Source organism: Toxotes jaculatrix, chromosome 21 (genome assembly GCF_017976425.1).
Source record: "Toxotes jaculatrix isolate fToxJac2 chromosome 21, fToxJac2.pri, whole genome shotgun sequence".
In the NCBI taxonomy this organism is placed as follows: domain Eukaryota; kingdom Metazoa; phylum Chordata; class Actinopteri; family Toxotidae; genus Toxotes; species Toxotes jaculatrix.
This window is the reverse complement of record NC_054414.1, coordinates 1,035,186-1,059,111: the sequence shown is the minus strand read 5'-3', so window position 1 is coordinate 1,059,111 and position 23,926 is coordinate 1,035,186. Positions and strand designations below refer to the sequence as shown.

Genomic DNA, 23,926 nt, shown 5'->3' with positions numbered 1-23,926 from the left:
TAGTTTGACCTTTTGTTTTTGACTTTTGCCTCGAGTTTAGGCTTCAGTTCCTTTAGTTATTTTCTTATTGATTTCTTTTGTTTGAATTTGCTCCTGGCCAACTGGGTTATTTTGTATTTTGATTAGCTGGTTATTGTTGATCGAGTTATATTTGCTTTACAATCATTGTTCATTTGCTTGTGGCTTAATTCTGTTTTGAGATCCTTTTCTTTCTAGGCGGGATGCTACTGAGGAGAGGCTAGGCACCGGTGGTGAGGGCCCTTCACTTTATTGCATGTGCGTTAATACACAGGGACACTGTAGACTGCACCATTTGCCGTGAGGTTGCCGTGAGTGTGATTTGCTTGATTTGCTGCACCAAGGGTGAGTAGTGGTAGCACTCCTGGCACTCCTCTGTGTAGTCTGCCTCTCTGCATGTGGCCTCTGCCTAGTGTTTTAACTTGAATTTTAAAATCTTAAATATATTGTTCTTTTAACTCATTGTTGAGGCTTTCCTTCTGTTTTTAGTATCTAGAATATAATAAAAATACATTTTAACTATTTCATTCAGTTGCCGGTACTTTTCATCCGTTCCAGTCTTTGTTTGTTTTTTTTGTGATTATTAAATACATTTATAAATCTTTTAACTCACGTCTCTGCCTCAGTAATGTACCTGTGTGTCTTGTACATTTACTAAGAAGTTTATGCTAGGAATTTCCTGGGGTGTAAGTCCCCAGGTGGCGTTGTCGGTGATTGCAATCCTCCCCTTAGTGCCCCCCCTCGCCACATTCTGGTGTTGTTGGCAGGATTGCAATCCTCCTCTTAGTGCCCCCCTCGCCACACTAAGAATAAAATCTGGATCTGGTGAGGGTGTTTCCATTAGAGTAGATATGGTTCTTTGTGTGGATGTTTTAACCTAGAACTTGCCTCACTAAATGTCTGGAATACTCCATTAAACCTCAGTCTTGCCTTTGTCTCAGCCCCTTTTGAAACTGTCCGGACTTGAGCTTGAGCCTAAACAAGGTCTTGTCAACTCCAAGAGGATCTTGGCTTCATTCATAAGACTCGTCTGGATGATTAGGTCACAGTTATGTTTTTACTACTTTACCAGATAGATTCCTGTGGATTACATGACACAGAAATTGTAAAAATAAACAAGCAACATCCTGCAGATAGAACAGATATTAGCCTGTGTTGTGGGGAAACTTGAGAGGCAAGTGAGAAAAAAAAAAAGTCTGGTGACACATTTTCTTAGGCTGATCTAAATTATTTTCTCACCTAAATTATTATTATAAAATTATTTATGGAACAGGTGGGGAAGAAAAGTTTTGCCATGTGAAAAAGAAAATGTTTTACCAGGATCACTGTTTACAACAGTTTATAACAATCATAAATATATTGCCATTCCTGCACACAAGGTCATCACTGTCCAGATTTTTCTCATTTGCGGTTCCCAGATGATGATAGATCTTCAGTTATTACTTTGTGATGAACAAAAGGTAACAATTTCCTTTCAGCAAAATACCCAAATACATCACTGTATTAGCAAAAAACATTAACTTTTACAGCTACATTGTGGCTAGAATTCTTCAAAAGCTCACTTTGTTCCCAATCCTAGTTTGTTTGTGTCCTTTTACACCAAGGAGGGCTTGTTTCCCCTCCTGGTGTCATCCATTTTTCCATGTAATGAACATGGTCTACACAGAGGGTAGGAAATGAGTGGAAACAGGAACAGATCCTGCCTGACATTCCTCCTTCTGCTGTGCCCGAGCTTGTATGCAAGCAGATCAGAACAGCTATGCTTTAACTTTTCCAACCATGCTGATGGGACAAGGCTAGACCAAGGGGGTGTGTCACTGAATCATCAAGGGGCCGGACTTTGCAGTGGAGTTGTGCTGATGTGTGTGTGTGCATTTAGGGAGGAGATAAGGGAGGGGTTTGAAGAGGGGGGGCGGGTGGGACTCCAGTGGAAAAAAGGTGGGGAGAGAAACAACCCTGCCGGCTTTAGCTTGACTGGAGGGTTTTCTCTCCCTGGTGTGGCATTCGCTTTCTAACGCTCATGTGGCAACATCCAGCATTGCTTGGCTTCCCCTGCACACTGGCCTGAGTCCAGGGATTTGAAGCAGACAGGACAGACAGAGAGAAAGAGAGACAGAGTGCATGTATGCTGGTGAGAGATAAGTGAGTTTAGAAATAGGAGGGAAAAAGAGCAGAGGTCTGGAGAAAGGGAAGAAAAGAAAAAGCAGGTGAGACAGACAGCAGTTGAAAAAGGGATCCAGAACAACCAGTGGTGAAGAAAGGTTGATTAGCTGACACTACAGATCCATCAATATGGCAGCCATGGAAGCACTGGAATCCCTACATGTCCAGCCAGAGCCGCAAACCCTCACTGAGATCTCAGACGACGAGGTCAACCTCCCACCCTCAGATGATGAAGACGATGCCCTTGCTGCAGCCAAGAAAGAGCTGTCCACCATGGGCACAGAGGGGGACGCTGCTGAAGACAAGGACGAGGCGGCGAAGTCGGACTTGCAGGCCAATGGGGTCATGGTGCTGTCGTTGCTTGACAAGATCATCGGGGCAGTGGACCAGATCCAGCAGACCCAGAGCGGGCTGGAGGCCAGGCAGCAAGAGATGGAGCGTTCGGTGACCAGCATCCAGGGCGAGCTGACCAAACTATCCAAGAGCCACAGTACCACATCCAACAGTGTTAACAAGATGATGGAGAAGGTGCGCAAGGTGAGCGTCAATGTCAAGACGGTGCGGGCCACCCTGGAGAAGCAAGGAGGCCAGATCAAGAAGCTGGAGACCAACGAGGCCGAGCTGCTTAAGAGACGCAACTTTAAAGTCATGATCTACCAGGTGGGTAGAGTGTCTGTTTAAATGCATGTATTAGTGTGTGGCTGTGGTTTGTGTGTTTGAGGTTATGATTGTTTTGGTAAAATACGTGACACCTTATTGGTTTGGGGATGGGTGTGGCCCATGGGTGAAGCATTAAGTTTTTGAATGGGAGTGAAAATCATCTCACTGTCACATCACTTTCCGAGAAATGCTGCTGAAAATGATTCAGTGGTGGTTTAATGCAAGTGAACAGGAATGTGTGAGTTGTTTCTCAGGGATAGGTTAAAGGTTACCTTGAAGTATTGCTTGCCAGTGCAGAAGTGAAATGCTGCACTATCTCCACTCAGAACATAATGCTTTCCCCCCCAGTGCTAACCCTGCATTTAACCCAACCTTAAGGCTCAACTGAAGTGTTTCATAGTACAAACCTGACCACAAACAGGTTGGGGACATGACTCCCAGTTTCCAGTATCAAACTCTTGCCAGGCATCCACCCCGACCACCTCCCTACAACTCCTCTACGACAGAAGAACCTTTCCTCAGTTTGTCAGCTGGAAGAAAACCTTACCTGTGATCACAGTCCATTAGTTTTTAGCTAAACTAATTAGTGGTACACAAGTATAATTTCTACGAGACAGGTTAAGTATTACCATAATGCAGAACAGTTTAGCCTCTGACTATAAAGTGCAAAAATTAGCAAATGCATGTAGATATATGATCAGATGAATGAATGCACCAAGAGAATAAAAAGCAATAAGAAATGTACTGAGATGTTACATTAGGTTTTTCATGCTTAATAACCAAAAATATAATTCACTGTAACTTGTCAAAAAACACTTAACCACATCCACACCTGTGGAAACAATAACCGGATTCATTACTCAAACGTATTTGCCAAAAGACACAGCTTCCAGTCATTTTTTTCAGCTTGGTATGTGCCACTTTTTCCAAGTATTCAAAACCAAGCTGTCATAAAATTGTACCTAAATGCAAATAATATCAATCTATGAGCAACATAGTCTGCTAGTGAGTCTATGATCAAAGTGCAAACATTTGTTTCAGCAATTTTTAAAATCTTCTTCATTCTACTGTTGCTGCTGGAGAAGCACAATTTATATTGTTCTTAGACAATGTACAGAAGCTGTGATCATGGGTGCAGTGTGTGTCTGTGATTGTTGTGCTCCCAGATGTGGTTCTACTCCACCCCTGCCCCACCCCAGATCGACTGTGCATTGAATCAATGATTACTATCCACTACATGTGGCTCCCAGATATTTTCCCTTTTCACAGCAGATGTATAGGACTAAAGAGCACAAGCCTTCACATGTGAGATGAACTTTCTCGCTGCCCAAGTCACACGGAAAGTCATTTCACTTCGTTCCCCCTTTTTTTGTTTTGAAAAAAAGATGGAAAATACCACAAGTGAGCTCAAGGCAGAGGCCGAGACGTGTTTCATTTGAAGACAGAGAGAAAGTTTTTTAGCTTTTTTTTTTTTTTTTGAGGGGAGCCCTGTTTCTTTTTTTAGCCTTTGAGGCTGCAGTGTGATGTATAATAGCTTGCAGCTTTTTGCACAGTGGTGTGAGAACATTCAGAATTTCCACCCTTGACTCAGACATCGTGGCTCGGACTGACCTCCCTCTCTCACTCTCTCTCTCAGTCTTGATCCAGGGGCTGGGCAAAAGTCATATAAGAGCTCCATCTTAGGCAACCCAGACTGTCTGACTGTGAATGGCAGTGGATTTGTGCTATTCTAACATACTTACACAATATATTTGGCTTCCTTGTCTTGGCATACCAGTGCAAGATTTTATATATAATGATCCGCAGATGAGCGGGACAGAACTGTCAGAGAATGCAATGACTGAACTGTTTCTCAATCTGAATGGATTATAAATCAGCGTTTTAATCAGAATATAATAAAGTCATGAAGCTGAGGTTTTCTCATACAATCTACCTGAAATAGCACACAGTGAAAAACAGAAGGGCTGGGATTTTGCTAGCATTAGCCAGCCGCTTGGGCCCTTTGGCAAGAGAAGCTCCCCCTGAAAAATGCCTATCTCTGGCTCTCTCGCTAACTCAGAACACTGGCTTTGTTTACAGTTGCCAACTATGACATAACCTCAGATTCATCTTCATTAAAAAAAAAAAAAAAAAAAGCAAACCACAATGTGTTCTGCTTTCAATTTTCTGTGCTACTCTGTTGCCCTTCAAGGGCAGATTCTTTCAAAACAGACATAGAGAGACTCCAGCAGCACCCCCCCACCCCTCCCCACCCCCATGAACTGTCACTCTGTTTATTTGGCTACTAAGGACAGTGCATCAGCACATAAATACTTGGCCTCTTTAGTACTGATGACTTATTCCTCCACGCTCAATCACACATCCACTCAGGACAGCAATTTAAACACTGTGGGGGTGTGCAGAGTTGTAGCAGTAGCAGTGGTAGAAGCAGTCGTCTCTACAGACCATCATAGAAAGACAAACAAAACAAACCAGGCTGCAGTTTCCATACTGCTGTGAATCTGTTTAAAGTGCTGAAGTGCCCCTCAACAACACACTGAAACTTAATCAGCATAATTCAACATGACAACATGTTTGTCGAAAATACTTTTCTTTGGGTTCCACCAGCATCATCATGCTAACAAATGGGACCTGCAGCGCCAGCATCACTTTGAGTTGTGTCATCCATCTTTGCTGAGGGTATTATTATGTGGATGATACTAAGGTTTACAAGGTTCATTCATGCTGAGTTTTCCTTTCAAAACAATATGGTTAGAGCATCTGTAGCTTTCTCACATTTCATCAGCAAATTTAAACACACACCTTAACATTAGTTTTGATGAGATCAAGGTCATTTTCTTCATTTGCCACAATATTAGTTCTCAGCTCTAAGTTGACAGGGTCTTAATTCATGTGGTATCTTGTAGAATGTATAAGAACAGCTACTCAAAACAGTGTCACTCGTCACCAAATGAACGCTCCCTCATCATAGAAGTTTCTAGGTAATAATCTTTTCCGCTGAGGGGGTTGTGACACAATGCGTGTCTATTTGTTGGTTTGTGAAACATGTAACCTAGCAACAGACACAGTTTCCTGATCTATTCCAGACATTTTGCCAAATTGCTCCTAGCATTTCAGTCTGTGTGAGGTGGGGGTTTAGATGTAGACACCCCTGTTTTCTACCTACGCTGTTTATGCCCTGAGGAAAAGCCCTGCCCCGGGGCTCAGCTGATAATCAAAACACACTGTTACTGAGTGTATTTACTGTAACATAAGGTCAGTTCACACACCAAAGGGGGGCCACAGCACGAGGGCTTTGTAGTGGAGCGTAGGGTGTTTAATCCCTGCTGTATTAGTGAGCCACCAGTCTTTGCTCTACTCCTTCCTGGGCCCCCTTCACAGAGGTGGTCCTAACTAGACTCAGATTGATGGGATTCATGACTTTGTTCATCTTGGTTCCTCATGAAAGAGCAATGTCACTGATCTCAGATCTGATCCTGGATTTTTTTTGGCATAAGTAAGACTACATTATATTTCATTCTGGCACAAAACATCACTGTCGGTCAAAGACTAATATCAGTCAAACCCAAACCGAAATGACCTGTGGCTACTGTGAGATGGTTAAGTGGAAACTAATCAGTGGCAGCTCTGTCAGCACTTCAGCTGCAACACCATCCTCCTGTTAGCATGAACAGCTGTTCTCCTCTGGGAGCAAGTGTGTGTATGTGTGTGTGTGTGTGTGTGTGCATGAGGGGGTGTTTTTGTCTTGTCGGGGTGTGTGTATGTGTCTTTGGCTCCTTGAGGCCTCCTGTACATCTGTGTTCAGTTCTTTGACAGCTGAGTCCATATGGTGTCAGAGACCAGAGCTTACTACTCTTACTGAGGATCAATTCTATGCTACAGTGTGTGTGAGGGACTTAGGTTGGACTTAGATTCATCTGGTGGACACAAATATTACTGCTCACCATGACTGCTTTAAAAGGCGATAGCATGTGCTTTTTGCTGTACTGTGAATGACTGTGAAGACCCAGGGATGTACACACTCTGATAAGCTGACAGCGTGACCCAAGGTGATACCTCCATCATCGTGCGGAGGGTAGAATAATATGTGTGGGAGAGTAAGAGCGAAAGATAAACTGGAGGGAGAGGAGATGTCCATCCACTTTGTACAGGGAGTGGATGGGTGTGTTGCGATGAAGAGCAGGGACCATATTTAGACAGCTGATTCATAGCGCAGGCATCCCCCTGCTCTCCGCGCTAACCTCCTCTTGCCTCCGCCTCCTCATGTGGAACCAGTCACAGCCCTGTTCCTCCCTTTTACCAGCTACGCACCACCCAACTCCCAACTCCCTTACCACTCCATCATTTTCCTCTCTCTCTCCTCTCATTTCATTTTTATTTATTTATTTAGTTTGTTTGGTTGTTTCGGAGTTGGTTATATCATTCCTCTTGATGAACCAGGTCACCAGGAGACTGGCATCTCTCTCATCTCTTGTTGATCTAGGCGAATAGTTCTTGCTCTACTGTTGCTTCTTGTTGTGCAGCCAGTCTTTAACACAACAACATTTTAGAGCAAAGTCAGTTCACTTAAGTTCAGTCACTGCAGGTCCACTGACAGAGGTCAAGTAAAGCCGCACTGAGTTTTCTGTGCGGAGTAAAACTTTGTTTAACCTTTGACCTGAACATTTGCGCCACTGACTGAATGCAAACTTGGTCTTAGTAGTGCTGACCTCTGAAGGAAGGAAGACTCAGAGAGTCTTTAACATTGCCTTGATATTTTCATCATCTGTCACCGACCTTTTTACCAAGTTGCTAAAGCTCACAGTGCCTCTTTCTGGAATGGCTGAGGCGTAAAGCAAAAGTTCAAATGTAAATCTGTATTTCTTTTCTTTCTTTTTCTTTCACAGCTGCTTTCTTCTACTTCTCCTGACCTTCAAATGAATCAGGATCTTGGACAGTGCAAAGAAAATCTCCCAAACAATCTGTCAGAACAGATTTTGCTCATCCTTTTCTTCTATCTTGTACTTTCCACCACCTCCACCCGAAATACCTGTTGCCTCCACACTCCCTACATTTCAATCAACACCACATTGTCAAACTGCCATCTGATATTACTGTGATTGCCCTTTCATCCAGAAAAAAAAAATGTATTATTTTTACAAATGAGCTATTCTGGATGTCTTGCCCTAAAAAAAATTAAACCAGATCTGCAGCACTGTAAAGTGCACATTTCAAAAGACAGCCTGGGAGCGATCAGTCTCCCAATAAAGTTTTGGTTGTGAATTCGTCAAGACTGAACCCCTTCTTCTCACACAGGTCGATCCAGGTCCATATAAGGACATGTGAGCCAGAAATGTTCCCAGCTCAGTTTACGGGCCATGCTTGTGTCTAACATTGTTTCAGCTGGGAGCAATGCTCTTTGGTGGAGTGTTTTTTTTTTTTTCTTCTTGGACACAGAATGTAGTATGGGTGGTGTGCATGTCTGGCAACATGGTCAAGACACTGATGAGAGACTGCTGACAAACTGGGGAGGAAGGGAAAGAGAGAGGCGGGGGGAGAGACAATAAAGGAAACAGAGGGAGGTAACAGAGGGCTTATGGAGGCAGAACGAGAGGGGGAGAGCCGTCTAAAAATAGAAATTATCGCATACGCGTTTGATTGTGAGAAGGGAAAGGGTCTTTTGGAGATTGTGTTCCTGTTTGTCAGTATTTGTCCTCCCTTATACCCACAAACCCTTGCGCTTCGAGGTCCTTTCCGGGATTTGCTTTGGATTATTTTCTCACTCCAGGCAAACTCACCCAGGTGATGAGCAAGACCGACTTTGTTCATGCCTCTCCATCAAGCTGCAATCACCGTGGCTGAACGCCAAAGTGCATGTGTTCTAACCTGCAGGTCCTTTATTGGCCATTAGACTCCAGCTCAGAGAAAATTGAGTTTAGGGCATGTTTGTTCCAGTTAGTTGATACCTTCCACATTACTACATTTATGGGCCTGTGTGCTGTGTATGGAGAATCTACTGCTTCAAAGCTGACCCCTCCTGACTGATGACGGCCCACCAAAGATTCTAGGTGCACAAAAGGTTTATGCCCCGAACTAGAGGAAGGAGTGCTACTGAGCTGTCAGAACTCAGACCATGTCACACCCACCCCTCTTCAGGCGCTTCAGGGCCATGTACAGTTGAGTAAAGCTCATCTTCGCCATTCAATATTCAAATCCTGAAAAAAAAGGGGAAAAAAATGAGAAGCAAATATATCTCATAGTTACATATTCAGTATAATGTTTAAAACCTGGCTGTTTAAAAATACCATTGTAATTTTTCAGCTGTGGCGAAATGCATGAGGAATCTGCTCTAATGCTGCTCACTTGACATCAATTCAGAAATGATCTTTCACATCCAAATCATTTTTTTAATGTCTGAGTAGAAGCTTTTCCACATGAGTCAGGCATCGATGACTCACAGTCAAATGCTGTGGTCACTGAAAACTGAAATTGGTTTGTTTCCTCATATGATCCGCTCCGTCATATGATTCCAGCTTTGAATCCCTTCATGGCTTGTTACATTTATTGGCCCTGAACAGAGGAACATTTGTGATAAGTGACCATATCACCTGGGATGTATCCTCTTCTTACTGATGCAGTGGACACTGAGGAATATTATTGTGTGTACAGTCACGTGCGACTGCAGGGTTTTTGCCTTGCAGGACTTTCAGGTTTTTAACTGGTTTCACGTGCAATACATTCAATTTGTCTAGTTTCTGGAGGTGTTGCATTTTCCTCAAAGAGCCAGGGAGAGTTCATTGTATCACCCCCCCCACTCTTTTAAAAATGTGTGGCCTTCACACAGTGTAAATGACTGCGCCTGACATTCCTGTCGACCAGGACAGGAGGAGCAAACAGAAGAGGAAGAAGCCACTTCTTCTGCAGCTCCATAAATCCCTCCATAAACACCAACCTCCTCCATTGTTATTGGAAAGAGTAACACCGGGTGGCCATGGGAACGACCGCTGTCATCCCTAGCTGTCCGAGTCCCTCTTAGCATGGGGAAGTTTTCATAGACATAGAGGGGCCGGGGGGGTGGGTGGAGGGCAGGAGGGGGGTCAGGGCTGCCAAGCTTCAGCTGCTTGTCCCCATCATAATAATAATTAGATCTCTTTATTCAGTCTAAAGGCTGTGATTACAAGGGATTGTGTGTGTCTATGGGGACTACATTTGCATGAGTGTGCGTGTATATGTGTTTCTTTGGGATGCTACATGAAAGTACATGATCAGAATGCCCACGAAGCGAAGTGTGTCGCAAAAACAGCCTCCAACGATAGTTTGACAATGGCAAGCTGTGTCTTGCAGTAAGAGCTGAAAGGAGTGAGGATGAAAGCAGTGCAGAGCTGCCTGACACACACGTGTCTGCAGCCTTGGAAACCCTTCAAGAAATCCTTATTTGTACCTCATTCATGTATGCTTCCTTACAAAACTCCTATGTGTAAGTGGATGGTTTATGTCAACTCTTTGTGGTCTGAAGGTCCACCTCCTGAATACACAAAGAAATGTATTGTACTGCCTTCAAGTACTGTAGGGAATATTGTCATCACATGTTGGCGACAAAACAACACAACAAGAAGACACATCTGGCCAGAAGAGGAGAGGATAGGATGTAGAGTATGAAAATATATTAACAATGGATGTGAATGAGCTTTTCAGGAAATATACTTATTTGCTTTATGTCTGAGAGTCAGATGTTCAGTTTGATGTTAATCTCATGTCTGTGGTCTATCTCTATGTCTCTGGTGGTGATGGGATCCAGAGCATCTTCCTGTCTCCACGTCTCTGTGAAACACATAACACTACACTCATGGAAATGGTGCTAGCTCATCTATCTCACTGTCCAGCCTCTCAGTCTCTGTGGTCTGGACTCAGCTCTCGTCCCTTGTCTCTTCGTTCCTCCTCTGTGCGTCCTCCTCCTGATCAGAACTCTCTTTCCTTACATGTTTAGAGAAGGCGCAACTTAAATAAGCTACTGGTAAAAATTTAGACAAGTATGACAAAAGAGGAAAGGTAAAAGTTGGAAAAATAAGAAAAAAAGCAGGGGCAACTGCAAGCAGCTGCATGCATGGTCAGCACATGGTGAATAAACTTTTCCAACTCCTGTGTATGTGGTATCCTAGAGATGCTTCCTGCCATCATTTACATGTTGTTGGCTGGCATTTAGTTTGGTACCACACCAAGTAGGTGGGAGAAGGCAAGTGCTTATGTCATGTCAGAGAGTGAGTATGTAGCTGTTTCCTTGAGGAAGTACAAACCAGGATAAACTTGATTTGTATCGAACTTGCAGAAAATGCCAGCAGGAAGGAAATGAAGGAAAATGAAGTTCCAAGCAAAAATATGATGCACAATTGGGACAGCAGATAGCAGTCTGTGGAGTACGATGGTTTCACTTGTTTCTATGCAAATCAGTTTCCTTCAAGAAGTTAAGTTAAAGAAACACTGCTGGGGTAGTCTGCCTAACTTGTCTTGTCTCATGCCAATGGGTAAGGACCATGAATCAAGAGGAACTGAATCAAAAACAAGTGAGATTGTCTGGCACACATCTGGCACAGGAATATTTATTCTGTTGCCATGGAGCCGTGAACGCTGATCTCTTTCGTTCCTCAGTGATCCGAGAATCCGATCCCAGTTTATTCTCCTACCACTGGCTGTAAGGGCTCGGTGGAAGGTAGAAACCGAGAAAGGTAGAAAGAAACAAAGAAAGGGGTGAAAGGAGCGAAAGACAGACAAAAAGTAAGAAAGAAAGAAGAAGAGAAAGGAAAGGAGAAAAAGTAGGCTGCTTCAGTGCAACAACAGGCCTGGTGACTCATCCCTCTCTCCCCCCTCAGGGACCTACAGCATGCCATCACTTTATATAGCAATATCTCTCTCTCTCTCTCTCTCTCTCTCTCTCTCTCTCTCTCTGTCTCCTTCTCTTTCTCCCTCCCTCTCTCTCTCTCTCTCCGGTCCCATGTCTCTGATTAAAGGGGACGAGTGGAAAACAGGAGGAGAGTAGGGAGTTCTCTCCCCAGAGTTTTAATGCTGTGTGTGACCATTACACTCTTTCCCATGGAAATGTACTCACTAACTCAAACACACACAGAGTCTTTTGACCAGTTAGATCAATGTATTCCTTCACCTCCATCACCCAAAGGACCCAGTGTGACAGGGTGGGCTTTACGATTAGACTGATCCATAACTTTTGATTGATATTAGGCCTTTCTCAGTCTGCATTTTTTTTATTTTTATTTTGCCTGTATTTGTGTTTTGGGCTTGTGAAAGATCGTCAGTCGTGACCTAAGTCGTGTCCAAATTCAACATATTACTATCGCCCATATTTAGCCAATAACATGGAGATTTTTTAAGCAAGAAATTAATTGTTTAGACCTTTAATTTGTGGTTGATTGATCAAAAATAAACTTGAAAGTTTGGTTGGACAATTTAATAATATATAACGAATATATTACAACTCTCCCTTAAAAATGATTACCATTGCATGCCACTATATAAATCCCCCTCTTCCTTTTTCCCTGGTCCAGTTTACTCACCTGGTCCTGGCTCAGCTTGTATTGTGTGTATCCAGTTGTTTTTAAGAAGTGTACCAGAGCCTGTGGAAGAGCTTTAATTACCCTTTTTCCTTTAATGTGTGCGTGTGTGTGTGAACTGTGTGGAAACCAAACATGAGCTATAAAGTGCAGGACTTAAGTTGCCTGAGATTCAAAGTTCAATCTTGACCTTGAAAAAGGCAGTTGAGAAAATACCACAAGGTCGGTCGCACAACGTAGTCTTCATCAGTTTTTGAAGTCGTTACAAAATAAAGCAGCATCTCCATTTCCATGACGACTAATACGATGAAAAGCTGCAGAACAGCCACTAAATTCTTTTCTCTATTTATCTTAGATGGTTTTGCAATTTCAAAGCTTTTCAAAGCACGAAAAAGAAAAACTGTCCTCATTTGCTTCTCAGACGGCTCTCAGTTCCTGATCAGATCAGCTGTCGTATCACGCTCGTTTGCCATTTTCCTCGATTTACTGGAACATCCCCTTATTGTGTGTGTGTGTCTGTGTGTGTAATGGATTGCACGCTTATACAGCTCACACAGTACAGTACGCGTATTACTCACACAGGTACAGTACACACACACACACACATGCATCTGACTTTTCCACAGCAGTAGGGGAGTTCTTGGTGGTTTGAGTTTAAACAGGAAAACAGAAACAGAGAGGGGTGTGTTACCTTGGGCTGATGAGTGGTTGCAGTGTGGGCTGAGAGTGGAAAGCTTCCATGGTGTGCTTCATATCCCACAGACACACACACATATGCATACACACAGACACGGACACCCACTCATAAAGTCAAAAAGTCACACATTCACACATTTGTATAAGCACAGAAACACATCTGCGTTCTTCCTCAGACACAGACAATCATGCACACACACACACGCACACACACACACACACACACGCACACACACACACACACACATCCAGCAGCAGTAGGCTTGTGCTCTGACTCAACTGTTTTCTTGTGAGAAATCTTTTTTCCTTTCATCTGGAGGCATTATAGCTCCAGTCAGGCTCACCACTGTTACCATGGAGATACAAGTACAACTAACTGTTGTTTACTGGCAAACGGAGGCAGTAAAATTGCAAAGGGTTAGTTCTGGCATCATTTTTATTTGTAGATATATGGAACAGTCATCAGCGATCGGTGGCGTGCCGTCACGACGAGCAAGGCAAACAGTGCCTGACCGGTCCAAACTAAAAACAGACGTCACTTATGCTGATGATGTCTCTCCTTACATCTCAGAACAGTGTTCTGTCCCGTAAAGGATCAGATATCACCTGTCTGCACTCATCTTTCAATTTACTGCCCTCTTGTGGCTGCAGTAGGCTGTTGTCACGGGAAGCTAGGTGGCACTACCAGTCGTTGTATCTATTCTTTCTGTCATTTTAGTGGGCGTGGCCGTGTCCCGTCGACGAAGGCTGAGGTTTGTCAAGCAGAGGTGGGAGAAGCAGTTTTTGGAAATTTGAAAATCTGGGATCTTTGATGAGTACTCGCCAAAGCTAGCTACAGACAGGTGTGCTTGTCAAGCTGCCCTTGACAACTGTTTTGAGATCAGTTATGACATAGGCGCACATTTTTGTAAGCGTTATGACGTAGCAGCAGCAACAAAACAAGCAAATTTAACAGTGATTTGTTGTTTCAGATCAGGATCAGTGGTCTTACTGATCACCTCGGTGTGATGATGATTAAACAGTTTTTAGTCTGAGGCAGGAAGTGTACACACACACACACACACACTTGGCTGAGACAACTGCTCTGGCATTGTTGTTGCTGCCATGGTTTCCCCTCTCCTACGCCCCAGAAAACCTAAATATGTCCACACAAAATATCCCCAGTATTTTTGGTAGGAGACTTTCAGGGAACACACAGGTACAAGCAGGAAACCAGGTGACACATAATGATTTTAGTGAGCTCCTGACACTATTTTTCAGCAACTGTTGGATGGATTTTTTCGGAAGCATGTGTGTACTCGGAAACACCAAAATACAATCAGTTAAAACCAAATGTTGAAGCATGAAAAAAACGTAAAGGCTCAGGGCCTAAAAGCTTGTGCTGTCCACAGCAGAGTGGATGGATGGGACAGAAGTCACCATGCATACTCATCATGAGAGAGAAACACTGCGTTGTGCTGACAACACAGAGCAACAGCCAGCTGATCTCAGCAACTGACGCACACACACACACACACATGCACACACACACACACACACACACACACACACAAACATACACTGTAGCAGGCTTTTGTAAGGACTATAGTTATCTCTTCTCTTATTTCTTTACTGGTTTAAAGTTGCTCTGCTGCAAAATCTGTGGTTCTTTAAGGTTTATAACAAATAAACAAATGTGAGGATGAATGAGGGATGAAGGCAGCAAATTAGCTTCAGCTAGACACCGTGCATCATATTTGTTGCACAGCTTTTCCTTATTTAACACTGTTTATCTCTATCTGGTTCCCGTTAGATGGACTAACAAATAAAAGCTTAACCAGTAATAGCAGCTTGACCTCAGGTTTTTGGAGTATCCTGGTTATGTGTTGTACACATAAGCACCACATCATAAAGTTCCAGAGACCCGCATAAGGCCTTGTCCTAGTTTTTAGAAAGTGATACTGTGACCTATAGGATCTTATCCAGGTTTCTGAGGACTTGGTTGCCTCCAACTACTTTAAAAATTGGACCAAATTTCCACCAGAGGGGTTTGAGGTCACAATGACCGATCAGTTCCTGAACACTCCTGTTGTCCGTCTGCAGTCTGAGCTGATTTCCTGTAGTAAAAAAAAAAAACTGTGCTGTGATCTGAAATTGAATTGGCAGCAAAAACAGACTCTGTTGTTAGCAATCGCCATAGTGGTCAGTCAATAGATCCATATTGTTGGAATATAAAAGTCTCAGGTTCTCACGCACAGTGTGAGTTAAAACAAGGAACAAGATTAAGAAAAAATGCACAGTGTGTGTGTCCAGCTTCAATCTGTAACATAAAACAAATGATATCAGTGAAATGTCAGTAAATGACATGCAGCACATACCAGGCAGCCAGAAAGTGTTCAGATAAGTCAGTCAGGACACAAATAGAGACTATCATGTACAAATCATACGCACTAACATGATGTCACCACACTCTGTAATGTATTTAGCTGAGCTACATGACGGCTGGAAAATGTTTCGTTCCTAGATCTCAGTTACAAGTTACAATGTAAAAGGATCATGCTGGGCATACAGCGTCCTCGGGTTAGGACAAGTCCCAGAGGATAATGTCTGCTACATGTTGGCGGTGTTGTGAAAAAGTGAACTTATAAAGTGTTATGCCAGAGAGCTAAAAAAAAAGTGAGAGCGTGCATGCCTTGGTGCACGCACACATGAGTGAGCGGTGGGAGAAAGCCAGAGTAAAAGCTCCGTAAATGCCTCTCAGATGAATGACTTTTCCACCAGCCATGAGTCACTGCAGAGATCTGTGCACCACCGACAGACGGAAAAATAAGACAAACAGAGAAACAAAGAAGACGAAAGCATAGGAAAACTGCTGTCAATAACGTGGGGATGCAGCATGTGTGTGTGTGTGTGCGTGTGTGTGTGTGTGTGTGTGAAATTCAGTGAAATTCAGAAATTCATTGCACTGTGAAAACACACTCACACACACACACAACACACACACACCTATAAAGACATAACAAGAGATAAAGAGCAAAGTGTGAAGCCTCATATTGTGATGAAACAAATCATGAGACGACTACTCCCATTGCTTCAGGACACAATGACTCTTTGTCTCTTGCCCTCTCTCTCTCTCTTTCCCATGCGCACACACACACACACACACACACACATGCACACGCTCATGCACATTGTGGTTCGCTTTGTTTTGCAACTAACTTCCCTCCTGACTGCCATTTTGTAATTTAAGTGCAAACCAGATATGGAAATTATCTCCTTGTGCGTGTTTTGCAAGAGCTAAGGGCAAAATGTGCTCTCGCTGCCATGGCTAGAAAACCAAACACACACACAAACACACACACACACAGACACACACACTCTCTCTCTCTCTCACTCACAGAACCATTACATACCTCATTCGTCTATTTTCCATGGCTCTGAGTGTACCTTCCGGTCTTTGGCACAGCAGCCTCATGGAGAACAATGTCCTATTAAATTAGGAGGGTCAGGAAGTCAACACACCAAGGTGAATGTCTGAACTTCCCCGTACACTCTTCCCGTGTTCTTTGGACACACGCACATGCACACAGCACAGAATTCCCTCCTGCATTGCAGCTTCTGTTAAATCCATCTTCTGCTAACACATCAACCTGTGACCCCCTACACCCTGAGCCCACAGACTGGGCTTTCCCAGGCACACGCTGTGTGTATGTGCAGGATCCTCAAAAATAAGGGAACAGTCCAACTTCATGGTCCCCAGAGGATTGAAGCAAAAGTTTCTTGTGACGCTTCCTAAACACCTTAATAATCTTCAGGGAACGAACCCTTTTCATTTTGGCTAAGCACTTTTTGATTGAACTATTCCTTTAAAAGATACAAAAACCCCATTCTCCTGATACAGTCCCCCAAGAAAAAGAAGCACGCAAACATTCAAACCAGATTTTTCCAACTTGAACAAGAGCTCTTGTGAGAAACTGTGAGGCCTTGCCTGTGACTTGGACCACACTTTGCTTAAGCAGTTTCCAATATGCACTGCATTGTCCTTGACAGTCCAAACAAGATGTAATGAATTTGAGCAAGACAGGTATTTTCCACCTCCCCTGCCTGTCAACACAGCTGCTCCAGCCAAGATCCCTCATCCAAGGTCAAGTTTACCCGAGATACTGCAGCACAATGCCTTCATAAAACTGCCATCATGCTGAACAGCAGCAGAACACAATAGGCCTGCACTCACCCAACCTCAGCTCTCATACCTCCACCTTCCAGCCAACACTTTGATGCTATCATCTTCCTGCTGAGCAGATGGTTTTCCAAGACTCTCAAGCATCATCCCACTTGTGCTATTACTCGGTTCATACGACAGCAGAAAAGTATCTCCCCTTTCCACACCTTACAACCCCTGCCCCCCCCCCCCCCCCCCCCCTCCATTCTCCCACCCCGAGGTCCTTTGTTCTGGCTGGGCTGTGTTCCTGTTTTGACCATAAAGGCATGTAGAGGGAGAGGAAAAGACAATACATACAAGTATTGGCCCTAATACAGACATTCAGGAGCCCAATTTGCCGTGATGGAAACCGGAAGCCCCCCCACCCCATCTCCCCTCACCCCTCCTTCCCATTCCTTCATTAAGAAGTCAGAGTATTGTATTTACGAGGTGAAGGGGACACAAGAGAGAAAGGGAAAGAAAGGCTCCCTCTTCTGGAATGCAAAGGGGTTAAAGGCGAGAAAGAGGTGGGTGGGAGATGAAAAGGCCAAGGAAATGGAAGAACAGATGATGGAGGAGTATTAAGTGGGGATGTGCAGGAATGCTGTATCAGGGTGGGTCAAGTACAGTCAGGTCATACTTACTTGAGTCTTGTGTACAGTGCTCTGTACTGTGTAAAAACTGTGCTGAGCAAGACATTTATGTAACAAGATTAAACACCAAAAGCCAAACCGAACTGTCCTGGAAGTTGCAAGGTTCATTACACCCAGATTGACTGAACTGCTGCTCTTAGTTCCTTGCCTGTAATGTGGCTACTTTGCCCTTAGGGGGTGCTAGTTATGTGGCCTCCAGAATCAAAATGGTTCATCTCGTAAGCAAATTGCTTAGAAAACTTGTGTGGAAATCTGATATTCTGTCCTGTGGGTTCTGCTAGAGGTAAGCTAAAGGAGAGTCCAAAATGGATTGAGTCCATCTTGAAGTGAGAGAACCTGTTTACTTGATCAAATTTACAAGTGGAAATGTTTGATGACAGACCATAAGGAATCAGTAATTAGTCACAAAAACATTAATACAATTTTTAAAATCTATATAACTGGCATGGAACTTAGTGAGGGGCACAAAATGAATTTAAGAGACTTACCTGCGACTTACCTGAGACTTACCTGCACCTTGCAAAACAGCAACTGTTCCCCCATGGTTTCCATCAGTACAAAAATATGCATAGCCATAGGCAAGTGTATGTATACACACACCCTCAACATACTTAGGGTATTTGGGTTATTGGGTTATCTACCATGAACTACAGGAGCACACAGTTTGACTGTCAGACCATCTCTCTCCCGCTTTGGTAGCTCATGTCGGTCAGCAGGTGGTGCAGTGTTTCTGGATGAATTTAAGGTGAGAGCGAACCAGAGCATGTGTCAGCCTGCAGAGAAAAACATGATTAGACCAAACTCAATTCAACTCATCCCGATCCTGACAAGAGTTTCCTGCAGCCAGCCTGTGTTTCTGTCTGTGTGTGTATACAGTCTGTTAGGTGTTTGTAATGTGCATATCTTATTAACGTGAGCAGCAGGGTATGTGCAGCTTTGCACCCTAACTGTGATTGTGTTACACAACACTTCAACACTTTGCTCACAGCTATAACAAACCACCCCCCAACGCACACACACCACCAAAACTTGTTTTCATTCCATGTTTCCATTACTTTGTCTGTGAGAGTTACATTTTTCTCTGTCATACCTTCCCTCCGGTGTGACATAAATGAGTGAACCCTAGAGTCTTGTTACAGATTCCATTCGGTCTTTCTTTTTCTTTCATCAAATGTAATCAGCCACCATCTATGTTTCCTCTAATGCTTCTATTGTGTAGTAAACCCTGAGAGGTGAGTCACACTCTTTGCCTCAGTCAGCCTGTGTGTACGTGTGCACATGGATTGGAAAATCAGTGCCTCCATCCCAAAAAGACGGTTCATGTCAGCTCCTAACCTTCAACTAGCCAAACCCTAATTCTGACCCTCCTGCTTAAACTCAGCTTAGCATAAATTACTATATATACCTTTAAATAAACCTAAATCTAACTGCTCCAACTGATTACTTCAGATTAACTATGGATAAAATCACCATGTATAACATGAAAGTTTTTTATTGACAGTGACAAGCCCAGACAGAACCACCTGACTGCAGCTTCCCTCAACTCTACAGAGCATTTCAGCATCTTTCCAGTTGTTGCTGGTTTTATGGCAGCTCACAACCATTCTCACAGACTCTGTTTCCAGCAGCAGCTGCTTTCACTGAAAACTCTCTGATGAACCCACTGTAAACTACTGCAGACAGACGAAGTTTAAGTTGTGTTTTTCTTGGGATGTGGTGGAGAAAAAAGAAAGTTGTGTGAATATTGGGCTTATGTTTGCTAGGTGGACACAAACCTGGGTTTGTGCCCACCAAGGATGTGTAAATGCACAAATGTTGGCCATATCAACTGTATAACTTAACAGCTTGTTCTGCACCTCCTTAGTGTCCAAAAAATTATCTCTGCTCTAATCATGAACTCAACTGGGCCATGGCAAATTTTTCAAAATAAAAAGGGGTTTCTCAAATTTAAGAAACTTCTGTCGATCACATTAAACATGCATTAACAATCCTTGTGTTCTTTTCTCCACAGGATGAAGTGAAGGTTCCCTCAAAACTCAGCATCTCTAAGTCCATGAAGGTTTCTGAGTCTGTGTCAGGAAGTAGAGGAGGCAGCTTGCTAGAGCTTAAGGAAGCTGTGGAAGAGCCTGGAGAGGAGGGAGGAGAAGGAGAGAAGGCAGACAAACCCCATGTAGACCTCTCATCAGATGAGGAAGGGGTGGAGATTGAGGAGACTGCGGAGGAGTCCCGTGCTGAACGCATCAAGCGCAGCAGCCTGCAGCGCGTACAAACCCTGAAGACGGTCTTCTCAAAGGAAAAGATGGATAAGACCAGGGCAAAGACCAAAGAGAACCTGGAGAAGACCAGACAAAAAACCAAGGAGAATCTGGAGAAGACAAAGCAGAAGACAAAAGAGAACCTTGAAAAGACCAGGCAGAAAACCAAGGAGAATTTAGAGAAGACCAAGCAGAAGACTAAGGAGAACCTGGAGAAGACACGTCATAACATTGAGAAGAAGATGGGAAAGCTCGGAACACGCATGAGCGTCAACCCTGAGCGCAAACAAAAGATTCAGACATCCCGTGACAAGGTGAAGAAGGCCTTCACACCAGACCATGTTGTTTATGCCCGGTCCAAGACTGCCGTGTACAAGGTGCCCCCTTTCACCTTCCATGTCAAGAAAATCCGTGAGGGCGCAGTTGAGGTGGTCCAAGGCACTGAGATGGTGGAGGTGTCCCAGGATGCCGAGCCTTTTGGTGATGTGGATGGGCCTGTAGAGGAGGGTGCAGTGGAAGTTGAGATGGAGATGATGAATGGAGGAGGGGATGAAGAGGAGGCTGAGGAGGAGGAAGAGGAGGACAGCCACGAGGCCCTGCAGGAGAACGAAGACAGAGATAGAGACAGCGATTAGATAAAGAATGAGGAATTTGCCAAGATCCTAACAAAATCCTTTGCACCGACCCTGAGTGCTCTGTAAAAACTGAATAAATTGTGGGGATTGAGGAGATTGCTAAAAAAGGATTACAAGCTGGGTCTTATTTTTATTATTTTGGCCATTATCCCTGTGAGTTATAATAGCTTTGTACTCACTCAGTTGCTCCATAGTGACATTGCCAGAAGTGCAACGGATTGGTCAGACAATCAGACAGGTGGTTAATGAGCCAAGGTTTAATTCAGATCATCCAAGCCACTTTACAGGGAGGCAAACTGCACCCACATTCCCAGGTATGAGCAATGGACTAGGCCACAACAATATTACCAATAGGAATGATGGCCAATACTATGAAAATAAGACTCAAGTTGGGAAAAAAAACACAATTTCATTTAACAATGTAGGTTTTACTTTATTTGACTACAGGCTGTTTGCTGAAAAATCATAATTCAAAGAGCTTCATGAAAATCTCATAATTTGCAAAAACACTCCAGGGGTTGTTTAGAGTCCATTTGTGTTTGGATGGTGTAGATGATGACTAAAATTGAAAGAAGAAGATGAAGAAGCAAATGAGAAGAGGAAATGGTAGAACTGATCATTAGGAGAGGAGACCATCACTCATTTCGGAGAAAGTGTAATTTGTCACCATTTCATTTTTCAAGACACCACTCACAGTTGGTGGAATGAGAATATGGAAACGTCTCATCACCTGTCCATTGAATTTCAGTTCAGCTCTCATGGATTGTGAAGATACAGATTTCCAACGGCCAATTACATACAGAAAAACTTCATGTCACACATGCAGAACTAGTTTTTCACCCCCATCCCCTTGTTGTTCAGTTGTTTAAACATAGAGGTGTTATCTTACTCTGTTTAACGTACCCATTATTTAGAAGCAAAGTGAATTTCTAGGTCTTCATGAGCTCACAGTTAAGTATTTGTGTATGATTTTGTATGTAATCACACGTAACATGAGGCTGATGTCATCTCCTTCTCATAACTGACAGAATGTAGCCTCATCACCGTCTTTTCAACGCACCTTGTTTCATGCAATACTCTTATATAACATTTTACTTCCACCTGCACCCATGCAAATGAAGGTCTGCAAAACATATAGAGACAGCTCATTCATAGGCCCCATTATGTATAATTTTAAAAATGTGTTTGATGAATAAACTGACATAAGGACCAATACTTCACACAAATCTTACAAACCTCTGGTAGAACTGGTTTAGACTCTGCATACTTTTTAGGACCTGTCCATTCACATGCTTGTTTTGACTACTTGTCTACTTGTCAAAACAAGTGCTGCAGTCTGACACTGACCCCTAGTGTTCAGCCATCTCACTACAGTTTTCTGTTCCAGATTAAAGGTGCATTTCAGTAGAGCGTCATACAGTTCTCTTTCAAATGAGCATTTCATTTAAATGTTTCCACATACTGTCCACATCTACTTGTTTCTAACAAGATGTAAAAAAAAAAAAAAAAAAAAGAAAAATAGTGTTTTATATCTTCATCAGTGCCTTTCTAGAGTGACTTCAAGAATTACTGTTTTTCATTCTTGAATGTTTGGCTCTGACTGCATTTCTTCTAGCATTATCAAGATAAACTTCAGGGGGCGTATACCCTGGGCAAACGCAGAGACAGACACAAGACAAATTTATGAATCCAAAGTAAGAGAATATAGTTTTACAAAACTGTTGCTAAAGTTTACCATGTTGCCATAGTATCTGTACTGTCAAAGTTTCATTTCTAGCTCAGACAAATCAGTTTTCTTTCTTTCTTTTGTATATAATGTGAATCACTGCCAGTGCAGATCATGATGCATTTTGATTTTATTTTACCAGAGAGCCTCTCGCCTTCTGTTGCCTGCACTTCTTCAGCATATAAACAGCTTTTTTGGGCCAAATACTTTTGATGTTTGCACAGATTCCACAGTGCAACAAAGGACACTGGCACTCTTACAAGCAAGGATGAAACACTCTAGCTTTTTTGATGCACAGTTGTGGTAGAGACGTTGGGTGATTTAAGGCTCAGTCTTTCAAAGATTAACAGTGAGTGCCACGTCCGTCAAAGCAGTAACAACATGCAGCTATGCTGAGGTCTTTGTCAATGGAACACAAAATGTAGTTAAAATGTACACTTAACTATTCCCTTGCTTTTGTTTTGTCATTAACTGATTCCTGTATTTTGTTTAATGTTCATTTCTTAACCACTAATGATTTAATTAATAAAAAACTATTTGGTTCACAGTTACTGTGTTTTTTATTTAATACCAGCAGACAAAGTGAAGAACTGAACACAAAATGCTTGCACATAGAAACACTGCTACAATGCTGCTAAGTTACAACTTGAAATACTGATCAGTTTTTCAGTCAATCAATCAGTCCATCAATCATTTTTGTTCAGTTTCACTGTGAAATGGTCAATTATAGATCTTTTAAAAACCACCATATTATCTACATGTCTCACAATGATACCAATAAGCAACAGGTGTCCAGTCTTACGGGCCACTGGCCATAATCCAAGGCAACCCAAGACAACACAGGTTACAACAACTGAAAAGATTTTGTTAAAAAGATTTTAAAGTGCAAAATATATAATATATGAACAATAATATCAACAATACTAACATCTGTCTTATCCGTATTTTTTTCATCTGACCTGTTGCGTTCTTAACTTCTGATTCATTATCACAGATTCCCCAAAACTAATTAGCTGTATTTATATACATTACTATAATTGCACACTCTGATTTCTGTGTTTTTGACACACAGCTGGGCGCGGGCTGGAGGTGGGGCTCTTAGCGGAAATACGAGAACTGGCTGGACTGCCCCAAGTTACCTGAAGTTAGCATGAATACGACCGGATGTGGATGGCTTATGCACCTCAATTAAAAGTGTGAAACTATTTTTACAATCACAGTGCCAGTACAACATCAAAGTTCACACATTCTATTTTTTAGCCTATTATATACAGAGAAACTACAACAAAAAATACTTGTCATTAAACTAATATTAGACATCACTGTAGTCTGACAAGAGTTTTACTTTGAAATTTGAAACCGGAAAGCGCCTATAAAATTCGTTCTTGATTTGATGCT

At 42.8% G+C, this 23,926-nt stretch overlaps 1 protein-coding gene across 1 annotated transcript; it reads left to right on the top strand.

Moving 5' to 3' along the window:
- Positions 1-1,988: 1,988 nt before the first annotated feature.
- cavin1b (caveolae associated protein 1b) lies at positions 1,989-23,075 on the top strand. Its single transcript, XM_041067220.1, has 2 exons — positions 1,989-2,841; positions 19,924-23,075. The coding sequence occupies exons 1-2, from the start codon at positions 2,311-2,313 to the stop codon at positions 20,800-20,802; spliced, it is 1,410 nt and encodes a 469-aa protein (XP_040923154.1). The 5' UTR covers positions 1,989-2,310; the 3' UTR covers positions 20,803-23,075.
- Positions 23,076-23,926: the final 851 nt, after the last annotated feature.

What these genes read in the sequence shown, in the direction of transcription:
- cavin1b (XM_041067220.1), top strand. Translation starts at nt 2,311, where the DNA reads ATGGCAGCCATGGAAGCACTGGAATCCCTACATGTCCAGCCAGAGCCG. An exon ending in TTAAAGTCATGATCTACCAG is followed by an intron (nt 2,842 to 19,923) that starts GTGGGTAGAGTG and finishes TTTTCTCCACAG; the next exon opens with GATGAAGTGAAGGTTCCCTC.